This window comes from Corvus brachyrhynchos, unplaced genomic scaffold (assembly GCF_000691975.1).
Source record: "Corvus brachyrhynchos isolate BGI_N302 unplaced genomic scaffold, ASM69197v1 scaffold42, whole genome shotgun sequence".
NCBI lineage: Eukaryota > Metazoa > Chordata > Aves > Passeriformes > Corvidae > Corvus > Corvus brachyrhynchos.
Window position 1 is genome coordinate 2,597,909 of NW_008237242.1, and position 21,559 is coordinate 2,619,467.

The window sequence follows — 21,559 nt, forward strand, 5'->3', positions numbered from 1 at the left end:
GCCCGCGCATTGACCGACTGCGCCCTGGGACAGCCGCCACCCACCATGGGGAGGCGGCTCCGGGCGGGAAGTACCATAGGAAAAAGTGACCCAGGCTCCCAAGGACGGGTTTTTCTTCTAAACGGGAAAAAAACACCACCACAACAAAAACACCACGCCAGAAAGAAAAAAAAAAAAAAAAAAAAAAAACAAAAAACCCCACTAAACAAACAAACAAAACAAAACCAAAAACAAAAAACACAACCAAAAAACTCCACACGTAAGAGCCCCAAACCCCAAAATGCCAAAACAAACAAAGGCACACCCCCACCCCCTCACCCCCAAAATACAAAAAACCCCTAAGCCAAACAGAAGATCTCAATGACAAGAAGAGAAGACAGGCTGCAGGGTTTAAAACTGCTCCCTACTTACAGGGGCCAATACCGAGAAAAAAGCCCCATCCGTGGTGCAAGCAAAAGGCTGAGTGAAGATGCGAGACGAGGAAGGTTTTTACGTCGTGGTCAGGGTTTGTTCTGTCCCAAATTCCTTTTCTACAGCAAAAAGGTTTACACGATCTAGGGGAAAAGGGTCAGTCGGATCAGGCGAGCACTCCTGGTGCACCAGCCTGTGTACCTCGGAACTCTGATGTAATTAATGTTGTGTTGCTGCTTTTTTCTAAAATTGTAGTACCTGCTGTTTTTAAAAAGAGTTAACAGCTCTTTTGCACTTAACATATGTAACACTAGAAAACAGCATGCACTCCAACAAGATGGTTCAGTATTTCATGTTTACTTAGGTTTTAGTTTTGAAAGTTTAAAAAGTTATACATTTAGAAAGAAGCATTTTTTGCCATTCAGCTTTGTCAAAACAAATTAACAGGAAGTAGGCACATCTTTGTTAAAGAACAGGACTTCATATCTTACAATGGTAATCAACTGGTAAAATAAAATTTAGCTCAAAGTTTGTATTCAACACTCACATCAAGACAAACATGAAAGATCTTTTTTTTTTCATATTGCACCACGAAGATTAATTTTTATCCATTACCTAGTGAGTTATATTGCACATGGACAGCCCAGGTACATCCATGTTACCGAAAAAATTACAATACAAAGACAAGTTAACTCCAACAGGAGTAAATTTGGGGATACAGATTAACACACTTTACCAGTTTGTGTATCTGCATAACCTGCCTCACAACTCTGGCAGCTCTCTGAGTGAAGTTTCATTTCAGAGCCCACTGGCAGTTTCTAGTGCAATGCTAATGAAAGGTCTGCAAGATCAGTAGGAACACGTGAAGAAAGCAATTCCAACAACAAGATCTACAAAGCATAGGAAAGTCACACAACAGGAAACTGGGTTCAACTAGGTTGTTAGTGTCCCTTTGTACTCCTCCCACTCCCTATAAAAATCTCAGTTCAATCAGAAAACCTTTGGCTGTCAAAATTGATCTACCATAAAAATGTACTTTATTTAAAACTACATCTATTGTACACTTCTGCCAGTAACTTGCTTTAACCTCCTGATACCAAAACTAAGGACAAACCAGGGTTGTCTTAATGCACAAGAGAGCCAAAAAGGTATATAAAAAACTATTTTGCATCTTTACACCTTGCACGTGTTGTCAGAATTACAAGTAGCAGATAGCATTTATAAACAGTTTAATATATGCAAGTGATCCCAAACCAACTCCAGATGAGGAATTACTACAATTTAAAAACCTGTGCGTTTGTAGTGTTTATACAAGTGCAATACATAATAATTCCAAAATAAAGAGTAACAAAAATGAACACACTGATTTATTCAGAACATCAGAACCAATTCTTACAAGACTAAAGACAGGACTTTTTTGTAGGATTTGCAGCTGGTCCCTCACGTTGGCATCTTAAAAGTTTTGGGTTTAAACTTCCGATACTAACTTCCACTTTGGAAAATCTTCCACTTTAAAGTACACTGATACAGCCAATGTCCCTACAGGGACCTTCTACGACACTTGAGGATAAAGAAGTGAAGGTGTAATTTGTACCTATCTACTAGACAGATCTCACAATCACCCAGTTCAGAACACAGTTACAGCAGTTCTGGGGCTTAAAAGTTTCTTCAGATTCTGTGAATGTGAATTTCTGGACTGCAGCCAGCTGGCCAGGATTTAAACTGTTCTTGTATCTATAGCTAGCAGTTTCCCATGGATAAAATCTCAGCCATTGGCAAGAATTTCCATCAGCGTGAGGAGTCCAGGTTTCACTGTTCACAGTAATGCCTGGGTTTCCAGCCTCTTCCTGGGGGAGCAACCTTTGAAACTATGTAGGACAAGAAGATCATTTTGAAGTAAACATTAAGTCTTGAACGCAAAACTAAGTATTTTATGACTGTTTATATCTACTAAGTGCTAGATGAAAACAAAACCATGGCTAATTATATCCAATTTAAGAGAGACTAAGGGTTTTCATGCAAGTACTACCCGTGATTTTAATGTAAAAGGTTCAGGTTTTTTTTCTGGAATGCTGCAAAAACCATTAAATGCAGAAAAATTTTTATTATGGGTAATTGCAATCTACTCTTGAAAACCTTTTGAAAGTTAGCATTCAAATTGTCATGATCAGTTTTCAATGCTCAACGGAGCTAACTAATTCAGTTACATTAAATAGCAAAGTTTTCTATAAAAGTGCCCTTGGAAAAACTAGAAACCTATGTGTATAGTTTTCACTTCATACTGAATACTATATAGTATATCCTAAGTTAACCTGATAACCAGCTGTATCAAAGTATTAACATGCATGTTAAAAAACGGTCAATTTCAGATTCTGGAACAGCGTGAAGGCTGTGCTCTTAACTACAAGGACATGTTTATAAGGAAAAGGATTCTCAGCCTGCAGTAGCAGTGGGGAGCTGCTGTGCTGCTACCACACTAAGATAACATGTGCAGACGAAGAGCTTCCTCACAGCAGCATTGCTTCTTCACAAAGCAACATTTTGGTTTAGCCCATGGGATACCACATCTCCTCAGCATTAAGCCCCCTGCCATTGTTATGGACTCAATCGTTTCACTCACTGCCCACAGAATTTTCCCCCTCAGTTCATGACAGAGCACCTGGCTGGATCTGCATGAATTTAATAACATTTTTTGTTAAAAGTAGTACATTGTAACGCATCAAAGTATTCTTCATTATTTTCTGTCAAGTAAGGGGGAAGAAACATAGCAGTTTTAACACATTACTGTTAAGAGATGTTGATAGGTCGGAGTCACAACTGTAGAGGGTGACCAAGAAGTCATATTGAGATCACTGAACTAGTACGTGTATGTTAACTTACAGTGCATCAGATATATGTATAACCAGAGGAAAAAAACAAGGAGGTCCATCTAGCTTAAATGTTATAGGCAGCCTATTTTGCACTCAAGGTAAAATGTTACAAACACTACCCAAAGAGCATGTTATTTCCTGTACCTGTGTTATGCTATTGGACAGCAGGCAATCAGAATTCACTCCAGCTTCAAAATAATATATAGTAACTGCCCATAATAATTTTAATCCCCATGCAAATTGCATTCTGTGGCTAGCTTTTTCAGCGCCTTAGTTAATTTAACTTGATTATAATTGGAAGCATCTTGACTATGATTTAGGCATGCTTATTGCTATAAAAGAAATAAGCCCATCTTCAAAATTATTGTGCAAGTATTTTAATAAGATTTGCACACATCTCAAAAAATTCTATTGTATGACTCCCTGGTCTTGGAGTTACATCAGCTGTGGAAGAGTCAAGCGAAGAGTTCACTGATGAGGTAAGGGATGTATCTGCAGATTTTCCTTGAGCATCAGCATCTGAATCTTTTTGACAAGATCTGTAGTTGCTCACAGAACCTGATCTCTGTGGAGTTGCAGTCCCAGACTTCGCTTCAGTGATTTCATCTGGGGACAAGAGAAGAGAGAAGGAAAATGAGGTATTAGTATCAAATTGGTTCTAGGTAGAGCAAGTATCTTCCCCTTCTCACACTTCTTAATCTTGTCTTTAAAGTCTTGATTAATAAATAAACAGCTTTTGCAAACTGTATTTGATACAAAATAAAAGTTTATATACATAGTAGCACAAAGCAAATGTTCTTATGCTAATTCTTTCTGTACTCTGAACTGTACTCCAGAACTATTTACATCTTGTTCAAACCAATACTAATTGTATTTTTCATGAACTGATTTCAGCAGCTAATTGTTCAATTTAGGTTACTCAAAACAGAAACAGGTCAGCATCATAAGATTAAGCTGAACAGCAGTTTGTAGATGGTTTTTTCTACCATCTACTTTTACTCTATTTTTGATCTCTTTTTGGGATTTATACATTGTTATTATTTCTATTTTTATGGTAACTCATTAGCACATTATAATTGTTAGTATCTGCATTAATTTATTCTTCTCTTTTGAAAGTTTTTCACCATTGAATGTTCTACATTTGGTCTGCAGCAACTTATGTTTACCCTCACTATGAGGAGAAAATAGTTTCATCTTAATAGTAGTGTTCTGCTGAAGCATCTCTAACTCTTACTTTACATGCTGAACATTAACTTGTGTCTAAGCTGGCTCCCAGAAGGTTATTTCAGGTGAAATGACAGAAAAGGCAATCTCTCCTGTTTACAGAAAGCTACCTTAAATTACAAATTGTTAAGAGGAATAGAGAACAGTTAACCATGGTGGAGAGAAGGAATGTCAGATCAGTTTAACTGTTGGAAGAGATATGACAAATCTGTGCCCTTGCGTATTTTCTCAAAAGTGGAAATCAGGATTATAGCAGGCTGCCCTCCCCCAGCTGCATGGCTCTAAGCAGTCCAAAAAAGAAAAAAAATCCTTATTTCCGTGCAACGTTTTCCTAGGCATGCCATCTACACCACTGGATCTAAGTAATTTTCCTTTAGTCTACTATGCCCATAAACAAGCCTTGTGCTCAGTCTCTATTAGCTCCTCTGTTCACTTCATTTAACCAGGCTTTGTATACTCTGTTACTGTCACTGCATAAAACATATTTTTGTACAGGTTAAACTAAATGCTTTCAAGACTTTAGCTACTGCAAGCATACAATTCCTACCTTGAATTTTAGCTACTACCAGAACTGATGGGTTAATTTTGCCTTCTATCTGATATCTCAGTGCAATGGGGAAGAAAGTTAGAAAAGTGAGAAAACTCACGGGTAGAAATAAACAGTTTTAAGTAATGGGGGGGAGAAGTGATGCAAAGGCAACCACTCACTATCTCCAAAGCAGACTGCCCAGCCGGTCTCAAGGTTACCTTCCCCAAAATCCCTTTCTTTGCTAGGCATAACATAATACAGCATTGAATGTCCGTCCCTCTGTTCAATCTGGCTCAGCTTTGCAGAGCTGTTGTTCCCCTCCCAACACGGCAGTGTGGAAAAAGAAAGGCTGGATACTATGCCAGTGCTGCTCAGCAACACTCATGTGTTATCAATACTGCTTTAGTCACAGATCCAAAACAGCACCATGCAGGCTGCTATGAAGAAAATTAACTCCATCTCAGTCAGATCCAGTACAGCAAGGTACAGTCCAAGTCAAATTTAAATGCCTAGATGTCAAGCTTTATCTTCACTAGAAAACACTGTTTGCATGCTTAGTTCAGATCTAAATTAATGTTTAAATTTGGGGTGAGGCTCCAAAGGCAGCTTAAGTTGATCCCAATCTCATTTCCAACAGTCCTGTCCCCCTTTTCCATTACTCGTATTAGTTCTGATGAAGACACAAAATGGAGCTCTTCAGGAGCTGATATAGCTTAAAAGCAATTATTTCAGGGATGCAGCAGCTAAGCTTCTATCACAGGAACACTAGTGCAGGAAGGAATAAGGAAACACTGATACAGATTATATTGGTTTAAAATAAAAAAGGGCCAACACTTACTTCACGTCTAGAGTAAGTAAATAAAGACATGTTTGCAAGTAGAATGATTTCCCATACAATTCAATTAACTTAAGGAACTCTTCACATACCATCAATACTACGGAAGTCCAGTAAGTATGTTCTGCTGTCTACCTGATACAACTGGAGATTCATTTTGGAATATGCACTTGTTACTGGATTCTTCCTCCGAACACGCAGATAATATGGATTTACAACCTAGTATGAAAGAGATGTGAGTCAGTTAACCAGAACTGCTTGAATATCACAGCATACTGGTTTTGCCCTTTCAACTCACTAGTGTTTATCAAGTGATTTCTGATTTCATTACCTGTTGGATTTGAGGGTCCTTAGGGGTTTTTTTAGCCAAGAGAAATACATTCCTACAGCCCCAATAGAAAACTTTAGCAAGACTTTTTTTCCTGTCAGCATGTACAGTCTCCCCCAAAACCCGTCTGGCACAGCACACAGATAGCACACACCCATGAGACTGATGCCAGAACATGAAAAGAGTTTCAGACCTCTGGGCTATACAGCTACAAAGCTCAAACCAAAATGCATTCTTGTTTGCTGTAAAGGTCCTCTATTTTGTTACCTTCCATTCATAATCCAATTGTTTAATTGCTCGACAAACTTCAGCCATGATATCATTTGGTCGACTCTGACTGCGTATTCCCAAGTGCCATTTAGCCCTTCTCACACCCTGGTGTTTTGACTTCTGTGGATTCAGCTCATCAAGAGTGTGTCGAGGACGTGGTACTTCAGCTACTAAGAATGGCACCCGTTCAGGGTGAGGGCGAGACAGGTGGTGATCATCCAGAAAAGAATCTGGTGGACTTGTAGCCAAGTAGAAGTCTTTGGCCTCGTTCATTATTCTTCTGTTATCTATAATGAGGTGGTAAGCAACAGCTAGAGGGTCCTGATGATTTCGGCTGTACAGACAACTTAGCACTTCCTCTTCAGTGCATTCAAACTTCTCACACACTTCTTTTAAGGCTTCATCATCAATCATGGTAGAGCTGTATGATGGGTCTTCAGGAAACAAGTATTTTGGAAGGTCCTGCTTAAACCATTCATGCTCCCTGGATTTAAAAATAAAACCTTCTGAATATATGTAAGTAAAGAAAACATTTTTAACAGGAAATTCTTTTAAAATATAAAATTAGTCTGTGCAGGAAGAATCATGTGCCAGTCCAAGACCCCTTGTAGCACAAACACTAAAACAGTACATAAAGTAATCGCTGCCGACACAAGATTTTATTAGACATTTTGCAGGAAACTGAAAAAAACGTTTTTTGCTATCTCACAAATCGCTTAGGGATAGGAATCAGGTGGTTACTTTCTCATTTATGATTTCATTCCCTTCCTCCTCTTGTTCTTGTGACTGTTCTGCTACAGAAAGGGCTGACACTTCTGATTCCCTCTCCTGGTCCCTCCTAGCAGCTGCTTCATTCCTGACCAGATGAGAGTCCCTTATTTGCTTTGGTTGTTTATTTTTAGTTACAGGAACAAATGATATAATTGAAAGCTGGGTTTCTGGCCTAGCGAAAGTGTCTGTTGGTATGTTTTCAGACCCAGAAATCCCCTCTTCTCCTTGAGGGTGCTGATCAGTATTGAGCAGTGCTCAATACAAGCAAGCCAGGTCCCAGCACAGCATGATAAGCTGGGCCTCTTTGGGATAGCAAGGGCATCTTTCTTTCAAACATTCTATCACTTCCTGATAGAATGCCATTTCTAATACGTCCTACCTGCCGATTTTCTCCCACATGCCTTGCCACCCGTAAGGACACTGCTGTGAGGCCTGGGAGATTTTCCAAAACAGCTTGGTAATCTTCCAAAAAGCCTAAACCATACTCCTAAGAAATACCAGTATAAATATTTTGACTGCCCAAGGACTGTCAAGGTACGGAAGTTATGGCAATGAGGGAAGAAAGGTCATAGAAGAACGTAGTGAATTCTGTATTTGCTCCACAGAAGAAAAAAATCTTGGACAAATTGTCTCCCTGAGATGGTACCCAGAGGAGAGTAACAGCTTCAGTACAGAGGCCAGATAGCAGATGAAGCTCAAGGCCAATGTTCTAATAAAAAAAAAAACCACCAAAAAAAAACCACCCCACACACTAAGCACTACAAAGCACAGCAAATTGCAAAAAACAACGCAAATCTTCAACATGTACAGCAAAAAATGGAACATGGAAGAGATCAGCTAAATCAATATTGGGAACAGAAAAATCAATATTCTGACCAACAACCCTTACACAATTTATAATTATTTTATCTAATATGGTCTGTTCAAATCTGTTATTATCTCAACACCTTCAAGCCCCACATTGGGTGTCAAACAGAACTGCTATGGTTTAACCCCATAATTACAGCAACTAAGGACCACACAGCCACTTGCTTGGTCCTCTCCAGTGGGATGAGGGACAGAATCAGAAGAGTAGAAGTGCAAAAAACGTGTGTGTTGAGATAAAAACAGTGTCATAATTAGAAATTTCTTTTTAAAAATTCTAAGGAAAAAAAACTCTAAAACCACGAGAGGTGACAAGGAAGCCCAAGAAAGACAAGTAATGCAAATAAAAACAATTTCTCATCACCAACTGACTGATGACCAGCAGACCATCCCCATCAGTCTTCCTCCAACTTTCACTGCAGAGCATGACCCTGTATGGTATGGAATATGGCTGGGGTCAGCTGGCGCAGCAGTGTCCGCTCACCCATTCCTTGTGCACCCCCAGCCTGTTCTGTTGGGACAGTGTAAGGAGCAGAAAAGACTTTGGCTCTGTGCAAGCCCTGCTCAGTAGTAACTACAACATCCACTTGTTATCAAGGCTGTTCTCAGTACAAATCCAAAACACAGTTACTGTGAGAAAGTTCACTCTATTCCAGCCCAAACCAGCACAGTGCAGTAAGCTCTACTCAGTATGATCTCAAAACCACTGTGCCTCAGCACAAATGTGCTGAGCAAAATATAGTTTAATCAGAAAAAACAGTTAATTTGGAAGCAGAAAAATGTTTTCCCATACCACTACAAGGCTCAGCCCTAGCTGGGATGACAGAACCCAGAGGAATACTTTGTAACTGTTCATGGCACCAGGCCTTTCTCCTTGCATGCACTTACACACAACCCCTAGAAGAATTAAGGTATTCAGTTAAACTCAGTTTGTCCCTTAAACTGTGAGGTGACATGTCACATGGATAATAGGACAGAACTGTTTTGGATTCAAAATCCATCCATGTTCTGTTAACCAACATTTTTCAACATTTGTTTCACACCACTTCTTTGCCACACACTATTTAACACAACTGAGGGAAGTTAAGTTCCCACCCACTCAAGTCTTGTAACACTTACTTCTCGCAGTCCTTTGATCTCTGCAAGGAAGTACTTCCTATTGCAATAAAGTACTAAGGGATAAGTGTGTCGTGTTTTTTGTTCCACTGAGAAAATATGAACATTGCTGATTTCCTAACTTCCAACCCTAAAAGAAGCATCATTTTCATTATGGTAGTATAGCAACATTCTTTCCTTAAGAGCTTCTTGCAAAGAAAATTAAGATGCTGAATAAAGTACAGTTCTCTCAGCTACCTTTTTTTAATTTGATCCAGTGCACATTTCTCAACACAATCAATTTCTCCAGAATCTTCTCTTGGAATCTGGGGCCCATGACGCTTCTCTTTACCTACAAACTCTAATTTATCAGTACTTGGTGAAGTAATTACTGTTCATACACAAATTTATGCCAGTGTCTTGAAGGTAGAAATTGCTGTCTTAAATGTGGAATATTCAGAGTCTTAACAAATGACTTTTCAGAGCCCGAAGAAATACAAATAAAAGCAGTAGTTATCAGATTAAATAGCTTCCTCAGACATTTACAGTAGACAGCACTAGTTCCTAACAGCAAATACAATTTTTTTCACCTAGAGAAGTCTATATAGTGTAATTTTTGCAAACCATTATGCAAGTGAACAGTTTTGCTATGGCAGCCTTATGCCTAAAGCGTCTCAGAATTTCCATATATAATATAAATAATTTGTTTTCCTATGATCTCCAATAGATTCTTCATTGTCCACTGGAGATCAGCACTAGCAGAGCTAAAACCAAGCCATCAGAAGCTGAATTTTTGATCTTGGTCTAGAAAACATGGACAAGCTGTATGAATAATTTCTTTGTTCTGCATATTTGTGCTATTGTAATTCCAGTATCTTGTGATCAGACATCAGCTGGTATTTTACCTAATGTCTCTGATTGTTGCTCTCTTCATTGGATCCACTTGCAGCATGTGCTTCAAAAGACTAATTACAGACGGATTCAGGTACTGAGGGGTATAAAAGATACCATCACATATCTTCTTAAAAAGGGTTGGCACGTGATCATCATCAAATGGAAGTGTTCCACATAACAAAGCATAGAGAATAACCCCACTGCTCCATATATCTACTTCTGGACCTGCATATAACCTGTGAAAAAATTAACTATAAGTGATTTGTGTTTAATACATTTAAATATTTTTTCCTCTCATTTTTCCATTGCATCACAGTAATTAAAAGCATGTGAACTTAGGACAACTGATTTGCAAGCACTGTACCATTTCAGTTCTATGCCATGCCTCCCTGGCACTTCAGTATTCTTCCCTTTATAAAAGGTAACAGGGCACAAGTACAGAGCTTTTCCTCTCTACCGTGTAACAATAATCCACAATGCAATTTCATACAATGGCAAACTGAAAGAAACATGCATCTACTACTAAGAAAGCCCATGCTATATATTGTTATAAGGGTTTTAGAGGAATCTGTGCAAAGTCAGCTATCCCCCAAATTGTGGCTGAAAAGTTTAAGACAAGTCCATATAGCAGAATGTGTCACATATTCTGTGCCACTGCCTGAATAAAACGGACATCTGGCCTCCAAACAAAAAGAGGGAATATTAGGGTAGGTAGCTGAAAGCAGATTTGACAATCACAGTTTACAAAAAGGGAAGTTACCTCCAGACTAAGTATCTACTCTGAAGCAGGTATTTCACTGCTACTCAACTTCACCACAGACTTTGCCTGTAACTCTGCACCTCTGCTTCAAAGATCTGAGCTGTACATGAGATTTTTAAAACAAATCAGGCAGAGCATACACAATGGATTTGGGGCATTAGACATCACCTCTACCTTAGGGGAACTATTCAAAGCTAGTTCACATAAGCTTAGAACACTCATGAAAAATTATCAATACAACTAACAGCCCTCAGTTTCTCAGCATCAAGCTTGTCACCTGAATTAGTTTCGTAGCATTTAGAATCAAGCAGCAAAATGACTGAAGTACATGCACACATGTATCCAATATAAAAGAAACTACCTTCCAGAAATTACTTCTGGTGCAGCATAGTTAGGGGAACCACAGCTTGTTCTTAAAAATTCTCCATCTGACATCATATTTGATAGACCTGAAAGTGTATAAGAGTAACTACTAAAAATTCAGGGAGCAAAATTATTTCACACTGCATATACCACCTAGAACAAACTACTTGTGATTCTTACTAGAAAATTAACAAATTTATTCCAGTTAAGAAATGACATTGCTTGGAATTACAGAATTTTTACATGAGCATGCCACATAATCCTCCATTCATTTTACCAGAAATCTGAGTAACATCAATCCATTACTGCCCACAGCCTAGAGATATTTGAGAACATAACCATTCCTAGACCAGAACAGTTAAATTTGGATGACACAGGCATGACAGAGAACAAAGTTGCTCTAAGGGAGATGAAGCAGTACAGCAAGACAGGATTTTGGCCATTGGCATTTCAGAAGCAAATTAGGTTTTAACTTTCTTGTTAAAGTGGAAAATGCTACCACAGAATTTCCTAAAATTCTGTTAGAGGTTACACAGAACAAGGAAACTGAGGAGTAAACATGACTTTACCACAATTTACACCCCTACACTATGCACCTGGCTCCTGCATCACTGCAGTTCAGTAGTTTGGTTTTCAGACACTCTGTAAGCACAGAAGTGTGCTTTAGAACTAGGCCACCTGCATTCACCAGTGCTCCATATAGTCTAACAGCTGTAGAAAATATCTTCTAGTTTCCTAAGTGGAGGCTGCATGATCAAGATTACCATAAGCCAAAGAACTCAGTCTTCAAGAAGGAATTCTGCCCTTTCACCAGTCCGCAGGGAATGTGAAGAGGAAAGAGTACAGCTTGGCTAGCTTTCACATTCTAACACACAAGCTCTTTTATTAAGCTCTTGTTTAACACACCAGTCATGATTAACTGAGTGCTACAGTTTTGCTGACACTAAGTTACAGGAAGATATTTTTGTAAGTTACTGTACTTCATTTCTTCACCATGTGAGCTATTTCACCCAAAGCATCTTCTACACATGAGAATCCAGTATGATTCCCAGGGCCCATACAGTCAAACACTATACCTTTAAAACATACTTAGAATACTCAGCATTAAGAATACTCAGCATTACCTAACACCTTCCATTGAAGACTTACATGAGCAGGTATTATCCACTATGTCTACACGAGATCTATCATGACACAGCAGTATGGATACATTACTATGCTTATGTGGTGAGGTTTTCCTGACTCACATGATTCCAAGAACTAGCTGCAAGGCTTCTCTGCAGCTGTGTCACCAACAGCTAGCATAAACAAATCTTCTTCACATCTTCAAAGATTAAATTTAGAGCAATTTAACAGGACTAGTGTATTTTTCTATAGCACTGTAGTTTCTTAAAAATGATGAATTGCCCCTGCACTGTCCTTTTTTTATCTACATTTTACAGGTGGTGAAACAGACAAGGACGGAGTTTGGAAGAAGAAAGGTCAGAAACTCAGCATTTTAGAGAAAATATTGTTTAGCAAAACCAAACTAATCAGTTCACAATTTCAGCCAGTCACAGAAAACACCTCAGAAGAAAGCATGAGAGGAAAGCAAGTTCAGTAAGTGTGCAAGAACATTATTTTGCTTTACATATATATTCTTCGTGTTCTTCTGTTGTATCACACCACCAAGATACTAAAGTATACGTATTTTATTTAATATTTCCTATTGTTATTAACAGGATCTAACACCAGAAATGCAAACATATTAAAAAAAAGCAATACTTACCAAAGTCAGCTATCTTGGCATTCATGTGTGCATCAAGCAGCACATTTTCAGGCTTCAGATCTCTGTGTACTACCATGTGCCTGTGACAGTAATCCACACCAGAAAGGATTTGCTGGAACAGACGTCTACTTTCCTTCTCATCAAGCTAAAACAGACAAAGATTTTAAATAATTAAGAGACAGTGGAAGTTAACTTGTTTTTCATTTTTACTAGCTAGAGGAAATTTTCCCATGACCTAAACTTATCAATTATACTTATCATTTGATACCTTATACAGCAGATTATCAGAACTTGTAGCAAGAAGCTTTGTATCTTACATAATTCTGTTTGTACCACAGTTCTAAAATGATTAAAACAAAACATACCCATTTACTCAAAAAGTCACTGAAATTTCTTAATCACACTTTTGAAATTGGGTTTGGCAGATGTTACATACTCACTAGCTAGAAACATTAGCACTCATTTAACTTTGTCCAACTGGAGTATCAGCAAACTTTGATGTTTAAGAACAGCACAAGATTTAAACTGGCAAAAGCTGCTGAAATGCAGCACAGAAATTATACATTTCAGATGCTATTTATGCGATCAGCAGCTAGTCCCAAACAGCAGACTTAACTGGGCATTTCCTACAAAGACCCCTAATCCACATCAGTTTGTCCCAGCAAGTGAAGTATCCTATATATCTAAATGGTCTGTAAAAAGTGACTTCAGATCTTTCACAGAAGCAGTTCTAACAGTAGAAGACAGTAATAAGGGCATAATGGTAGCTTTCCATTATAATGGAATATATTGAACAAACAGTTTTCAGCTACTCCAACTGAGTACATATCCATCTGTTTTATTCCCAGCCACCGTAAATTAACAGATTAGTAGACAGGAAAAATGCTATGACAAAGTCACATAAAGATTTGAAATGTGTTAACATGTAATCATTTGTACTTTCAGATAAAAGCACATTATATGAAATATATATTAATGGATAGCAGCAAAATTAAAACCAAATACAAGAAAATACACCTATATTTAACAAGGTGTAACCAGTACCCCTTGCTCCCAGCCCTTGATAATGTGGTTATCTTAATTAACTCCACTTTATGAGGCAAGCAGCCATTCTGTGACCATGCATGTCATGTGTTCATGCCCTCTCCCTCATTATCAAGCCCTGGAGGTTCTGTGAAGCAAGTAGACAAATCAGTGTTTTTCTTCCCCTCCCTACCAGAGTCAAGATTCCTGGGTGCCAGGCTGAGTATCTGCTTCCTTACTAGCCTTTAGTTTCAAGGCACACAGCCATGGATGACTCTGTCATGGCAAATGGAACTGCAGCAGCAGCCAGAGCAGTGTCTCTAACATCAGTTATGAGTCCTAAATGGGAATGAAACCTGTGACTTCTTGGTGGTCACAGACACCTCCACCATCCTCTGCTTCCTCTCAGGACTAAGTGACTTGTGTTCTTCCATATGATTTTCAAGGCTAGACTGTGATTGTTATATTGATATAGCAAAATATGTATTAGGATTTGACCAGATCTACAGAAGGTCTAGGTGAATATATATCCCAAGTCAGGTTGTGTTAAAAATTCTGTACTACACTACTTATAAACTGTACTACATTGATTCTCATAGAAATCCTGTGACACTCTAATAATAAATCCTGTGCTACACTAACCATAGTATTCTTTTGAGAAAAAAAACCCTTTAATTGTATCATTCTGACAAGGATACCCAAAAATAACCTGTCTGTCCCCCCAGTGTAGGGTGACAGAAGAATGTTGCAAATGCAATAAGAGAACCCAAGTCACTGATTTGCAGAGTTGGACTACTTCTTACCCTTCCATTTTTACAGATATAATCAAACAGTTCTCCTCCTGAAACATATTCCATCACCATGAAAATGTCAGTGGGTGTACTGATGACCTGGTACCTGATAAGAGAAGGTATCTATTAGTCTACACATTCAGTCAAACACTAGTTACATTTAGTTAAAACCGAAGTTGTACAAATAATCAGATAAAAAATATACTTTAAAATAGTTACCAATCTACAGCTACTGGAACGACAGTATTTTTCAGAAGCTTTCTCCTCTCTTTTCACTGTGTGATGCCACCATTGCCAAGACTAGTAGGAAATTTGTAATCCCCATCAGGAATATCAGTCCTTGTTCTTTCAGAGGTAGAAGTGATTTCTGTAAGACTATTTACAGTGCTGCCCCACCAACAGCTTGGTGTAGTGAAAAAGGACTTCAAAAGGACTTTGCTAGTATTGCAATAATACATGCTTTTCAACATTAATATGCAAAAAAATTCACTTGCCATAAATAAAAAATTGTACTTTCAGACTAGGAAAAAATTCCTCTTAATAATAATGAATATTAGCATTTAGGAGTATTGATCTCTGGTTATTATATTTTTATCGTTCTATTTCAATTAAATTTAAAAAAAACCTAACTTTGAAGCTTTGAAATAACAAGTTTAGGGACAAACTCACAATTTAAGAGATTTTGATTTTTTTACCTAAATTTTTTTTAATTTGTTCCCTTTACAGCAAAAGAAAAAATTCTCCCCAAAATTCCCTGGGAAAGAAACTGTCATCCGAAATCTGCTAAACTGTCTTCAGTTTAGCAACACCACAAGCACACATTGCTCTTTCATCCTGGTATGTCACTTGGTGCACTGACACTTTCTATTCTGTTCTGGCTATAGGTATGCCCTTTGAACTCATTCATAGATTAACTGAAAGCACCAGCAATTTTGCTGACAAATCAGCTCAGCAGTCTTACGAAGACTAAACCACTGAAAAAGTGCATGAGTTGATCTCACACAATGTAATTTAGATTCAGTGTAACAGCTGTTGCTAAATTAAAGGGAGTGCATAGACATGGCATCTACCAGTGGCAAGGGGGTCTTAAGCCAAGATTCTACCAATAAAAAAACCCACATCATGACTAAGACAGTGGAAGTCACCCACACTTTGGAGGTGAAGGTTATCTTAATAGGAAATTAGAGTCAAAAGAAAATCAATGTTACTTATAATTTATTACCACAGATGAGACATGAGGGGTCTACTCTGGGACATAGTTAGTTGTACTCTGAAATCTACTGACGAACTATTGAACAACTAAGCGATGTATTCAGGCACATTTTAAATACCACATTTAGACAAAGGGTAGCCGCTATATTGAAGATTCCTGACATAGCAATCACATTTATCAAACTGTACATCCTTAATTCTGAAAATCTTGCAGAGCACCACCTACACTGAAAAAACATGTATCACTGCCCAGTACAGCACTAAAAACATTGAGAAAACACAATAAACTTACTACAGAAATTACCTTTACACTCTTGTTCTTAGTAACTCATTTTCTAAGCAGGAAAAAAAAGATCAAATATAAACAGAGAAAGAAAAATGAAGCAGGCAATAAACCCAGAGATAACTGCCACCAGAAATACCTGTCCAAACAATGTCTAAGCAAAGATCTAATGGAAGCTCTCCAGTGAAGATCAGCTTTGTGAAAACACATTACAGAGGGCACAGCTGCATATTTTGAAGCTGGTCACTTTTCTGATGAGATACTGTTTGTAGTATTGCCCTTTAAATGTACTTCAGATCAGTGAGAGCAAAAAGAGATTACTGCCCAAGTAAATTTGATTATAGTAAGCAAAACTTACAGCTTAATTATATGAGGATGCCTGAAGAGCTTGAGGTTCTGAATTTCCCTGCGGATTTTTCCTACAACATCAAGGCTGCGAATCTTCTGTCGATTCAGGATCTTCACGGCAACTTTATGCCCAGTTAACTCATGTTTTCCAACTGCAAGAAACAAGGAAGTATTTAGTCAGGGCTCTCAATTGCTCAGTAAAGACATTGTTTCTCCTTTCTGAATGTAGCCAAGTTAAGACACTAGCATTCCACATACCCCCATTATCTTTTGGGGAGGCTGAAAACCGGATGGTATGGAATTTCTCCAGCCCTACTCCAATTTGTCCCACAATTCTACCATTAGAATATGTATATATATAAGAAACATCTTAAACCTAAGCCACAGAAGTCTTGCAGCATGACATTTTTTGCAATACTGGTTTTAAAAAAAAAAAAAAAAAAAAAAAAAAGCAAAGCATATCCAAACACTGCCATCCTTGCTCATTAGAGAGAGCATTTCTCTCCCTGTGTAAGTCACTTCAAGCTTTTGGCTTACATAGCAACCCAGTCAAACATGTTTTCCTGTATCTCTTCTACTTTATCTGAAAGGATCACTCTTACTGAAGAAATCACTCCTATCCCTCCCTCAAGAAGCCTGTTTCAGCAATTGCTCTGAATTACCAGTATAAGTACCTGATCAGTTTACTTATAAAACATAGCTGTCCTTAAAGCTGACAGCTCCACAGTCTGTGCAGTTAACACCAGAGCTTTAATCTATTTAATTAAGTGGCAAATGCTACCGGAAGTGCACAAAAAATAGAATAGAAACTACAAAAAACAATGCAAACATGCAACCTAGTGCATTCCTAGAAGTGGAAAAGAAACTGAGGACAGTTTCACTGTTCTTTAAACAGAGGAACTAAAAGTGTAAACTATTTCACAGTCAGCTACCCTTCTTAAAGTCCTTACCTTTGCAAGTGCTTTTGGGGAGTAGTCACAAAAAAAGTTCATCAGAATATTTTTCTTAAACCCAAAATAGGATCACAGATGGAACACCAAGAAGCTACGTATCTCTTTTACTAGAAGGCTTCACTATCTGCCTGGCTGCTGCATGCAGTGATGATAACAATACCATTCCTTTGCCATTTCTGGCATTCCTACCTTCTGAAGATAAACCAGATCCTCGAGACACCCACAGGGTTCATCCTCATCCACATGAGCAGACATTTGTAACACAACTGTGCTGAACACAATACTCACTGATTTGGGTGCCTACCTTCACTCGAGAATTTAAATAAGCCCTGAGCTTCAACCTTTGTTAAAATATATCCATGGGAAACTATGATTAAACAGCAGTGATCCACAAAAATCTTTCTGTGTTCAACAGATAATCTGGATAGAATAAACAAACACCCATCAATCTGTAAATCTCATTCCAGCACAAAAGACCTTCCTCTTGCCTCTGTATCGAGCTAAAAACCAATGCAAGTGAAAAGAAGTTCTTAGCAGAGAGACGAAGATAATTATAAGCATCTGAATGATTATTCTTATAAGAAGACAGCCACCTGTAAAATGAAGCAGACTAAAATTCCTGAAGGGAACTGAACAGTGGATTACCCAAGACACCGAACCATCACAATGCTGCACTGATATATGTCTAGTACCTGAAAAAACAGAAGAGCTCTGACTAGGATGAAAAGACCTCCCCTCATTCAAAGGGGCCATTACCTAACAACGACCACAATAAACAGAGTGCTGGGCAGGCATATTTGCACTACTGAGGAATGCAGGACAAAGCTCACATCCATAGCAAGTTCTAGAGAGACCACAAAGCAGTGACAGGTGAGTGCCCAGAAATGCAAGAGACTTATTTGCTTTGAACCAGATCTACAATTAAAGTCATCACATTCCCTTTGCTTTCCACAAATGTGATTGAACTTTTAAAAGAACCAAACAAATTATATCACCTGTATTCAAACCCTCGGGAGTAAAGAATCATCATAAAAAATAAAAAAAATTCGAAAAGCAACTATTTTGATTGAAAAATTTTTACCTATCCATAATGGGAACTGAAGTAATCCAGCAGTATTTGAAAAAAAAAAAAAAAAAAAAAAAAAAAAAAAAAAACCACCACGCTTTAATCAGTAAGTTAAAATGTAACTTTTTTTTTGTTATCAAGAAACAGCTTCTTAGAAACCAAGCAAAAATCGGTTAAGACACATGAATCAGCATCCTCTTTTGCTGTACAGAGTACATTTAAGAAGGTGTTTAATACAGTAAATAACATATTTATTTGACCAAGTCTACAGCTTAGCATATAAATACACAGTTCTGATAAGCACTGGGTTATAAAATATCATTTTTAACCCACTTTGTTTCATTTCTGATTTGCCAGTCTACCTTAAACTAGGATTAATTTAGCACTCAGGAAAACATTAGAAAGTAATTCATTAGCTACAATCTGTGTTCAATATGCAAGACACATAAGAAAAGAGCTGTTCAAAACAAATTTTTCATTCAAAGTAATTAAACAGAAACATTTGCAGTTTACTGAAACAAATTCTAGCTGTCACAGCCTTCAAGGCTGTGAGCCTCAAGCCTTAATTTTATTCACTGACTGGAAGAAAACAAGATTTTCTGTTTCTTCAACTCTACCAGCTTTGAATAAACTATTGTAATGAAAACATACTGTGGTTCAGTGCAGGTGCAGAAAGATCCCAAAAAGCGTATTCTCTTGCTTAAGACATTTCAAATTCAATCTCTATTTTTGCCTTCCTTTACTTCAATTTGAAATTATAACAAACCTAGCCTTTTAAGACACAAGTTTCCTGGATACAGTTCAAGGTATCTGTTACCAGTAAAACAGCAGATACTACTGGTAACAGGCTGCTGACACTTTTGAATTCAACATTAGGGCAGAAATGAAAGCATCACCCTCGATGATAACATCATGTAGAAACGTAAGCAGCTAGTGTTATCTTTCTGAAAACTACTTTGCATTACAGCTTGACAGAAGTTTCACCTATAAAAGGGAATGCACCCTCATCTTCAACTAGCCACCAGCCCTTCAAAAAAAGTACTGCAAAAAAAAGAAATTCGTTTAACAGACCTAGTACATCCCTATATTTATTTTCTGGTAATACCAACTGCCTTCAGGCTTCACTGTGGCTTTGCATAGCACCAAGATTTTCATGACAGTGGCAGAATCTCAAAGCAGCAGCAACTTATTTTTAACTGTAGATGCAGAGGAACAGTCTCTAACCTTGTTCGACAGTTCTTCAATTGGAAAAAAACCTGATTATGAGGCCATGTAGCCAAATACAACATTATCATGAAATACAGGTACCAGTCATTAAGTTTGTAGGGGGAAAAAAATCTGAAGAAGGCTATGTTGCATTTAATGAAACAATTCTGCAGGAGGTCAAAAAGCCAAGCCAAAGCTCAGAGGAAAGAAGTCTTTAAGAGTATGAGCTAAACAAATGTAAAAATAAAACCCAAACAACAATAGCTCATGCTGTGCAAAGCCATATTGGTGCACAACATCAGATACCATACTGCACTGTTCATTTCCAGGTCTCCTACTGCTCCCTTGGCCCAGACCACCTGGTTTGCAGTCTATATAGACCAGTGTTGATTACCTAGATCTTGAGAGATGGAACAACTATTGTATATCTAGAGTCTTAAGTAATATCCCTCATATTCTCAGTATGGACCACTGAAAGACTGAGAACTCTTCCTTTTATGAAAGATAACTTTAAAACAAAAATACCTGGAAATAAAAGTTTGCATCTGGTTTCACAAGAAAACACCAGCAGTGTTTAAATAAAATTGACAAAAATAGGGATAGATGTTGTACACTGACTCATGCTGAAGTCTGAATATGAATCTGTCTCATACAATTGGTTAAGATTCAGTATTCTTCCACCTCAGCTTTTCACTTTGGTGGCATTTTAGCTTTGCCTAGATGCTGGCTAGGAACAGCCATCTCTGTGACTGCCCATGGGAGGCACAGTCAGATGAACCAAGTCCCTCAGAATTAATTCAGAGTGGCACAGCCAGGTGAACAGATAAACTGGACAGAATCACACCAGTGAGAACTACCAGCAGCTGAATTCATCTGACAGCTACAGGAGAAGACCTTTCACAATTACCAAGCACTGATTTTCCAGTTCAGTTTTTTCAGGCTGCAACCACCACTGTTAAAATTAAACATTGAATATCAAGAAGCCATATGCCTGACCCCCCACATCACACAAGTTCAATGTAAATCCTAAATGAACTTTAAGAAGTGAACATATTTATTACAGTTTTTCACTTTACGTCAATTAATGAAACCACATCACCAGAGAAGGAAATGATGAAAACAGGAAAACAATTGCACATCTGGTATGAAATGAAGAAAATGTGTGCTTAAGAGGAAAACCAGTGCACCACAGATAAAATGTTCTTTATTAAGCACAGCTGAAGCAAGAAAAAAGTAACACAGTACATCATATGGGGACAAGAAAAGTAGTACTGCAACAGTGCTCTCCTAAATTTAGGATCATACTACAATATTGATGGTATGACAATCTTAAGTCTTCTGCAGCGTGCTGGGTAAAAGACCACTAAACAAACACATCTTTGACCCCTCCCCTCAACCAGGTAGTCCCTCCACGAGGAAAGAGAACCTAATGCCTATCTATTACATTACCTTTTTTTCTCTCTATTCAAGGAAGTTCTAAGTTCCCACAGAAAAGAACAGTACCCCAGCAGCCAGCTGCAGGGTCACTGCTCCCTAGTGACTGGGGCTGTCCCTTTATAAACTTGACTTGAAAAAGAGACTCGAAGAGCTCTGCTCTCAAAATATTTTTTACTGCTTTCCTAGAACAAAACATCATCTGATTTCCTACACATTAGAAATTTATTCAGAACGTAAAAGAGCTTGTGCAGAGGACAG

At 38.0% G+C, this 21,559-nt stretch overlaps 1 protein-coding gene across 1 annotated transcript; it reads right to left on the minus strand.

Moving 5' to 3' along the window:
• Window positions 1–748: 748 nt before the first annotated feature.
• Window positions 749–16,805, minus strand: PRKAA1 (protein kinase AMP-activated catalytic subunit alpha 1). Its single transcript, XM_017730252.1, has 8 exons — window positions 16,650–16,805; window positions 14,809–14,902; window positions 12,983–13,127; window positions 11,213–11,300; window positions 10,103–10,327; window positions 6,465–6,951; window positions 5,962–6,088; window positions 749–3,887 (listed from the first exon to the last, which is right to left on the minus strand). Exons 2-8 carry the CDS (start codon window positions 14,866–14,868, stop codon window positions 3,643–3,645), a joined length of 1,377 nt encoding a protein of 458 aa, XP_017585741.1. The 5' UTR covers window positions 14,869–14,902; window positions 16,650–16,805; the 3' UTR covers window positions 749–3,642.
• Window positions 16,806–21,559: the final 4,754 nt, after the last annotated feature.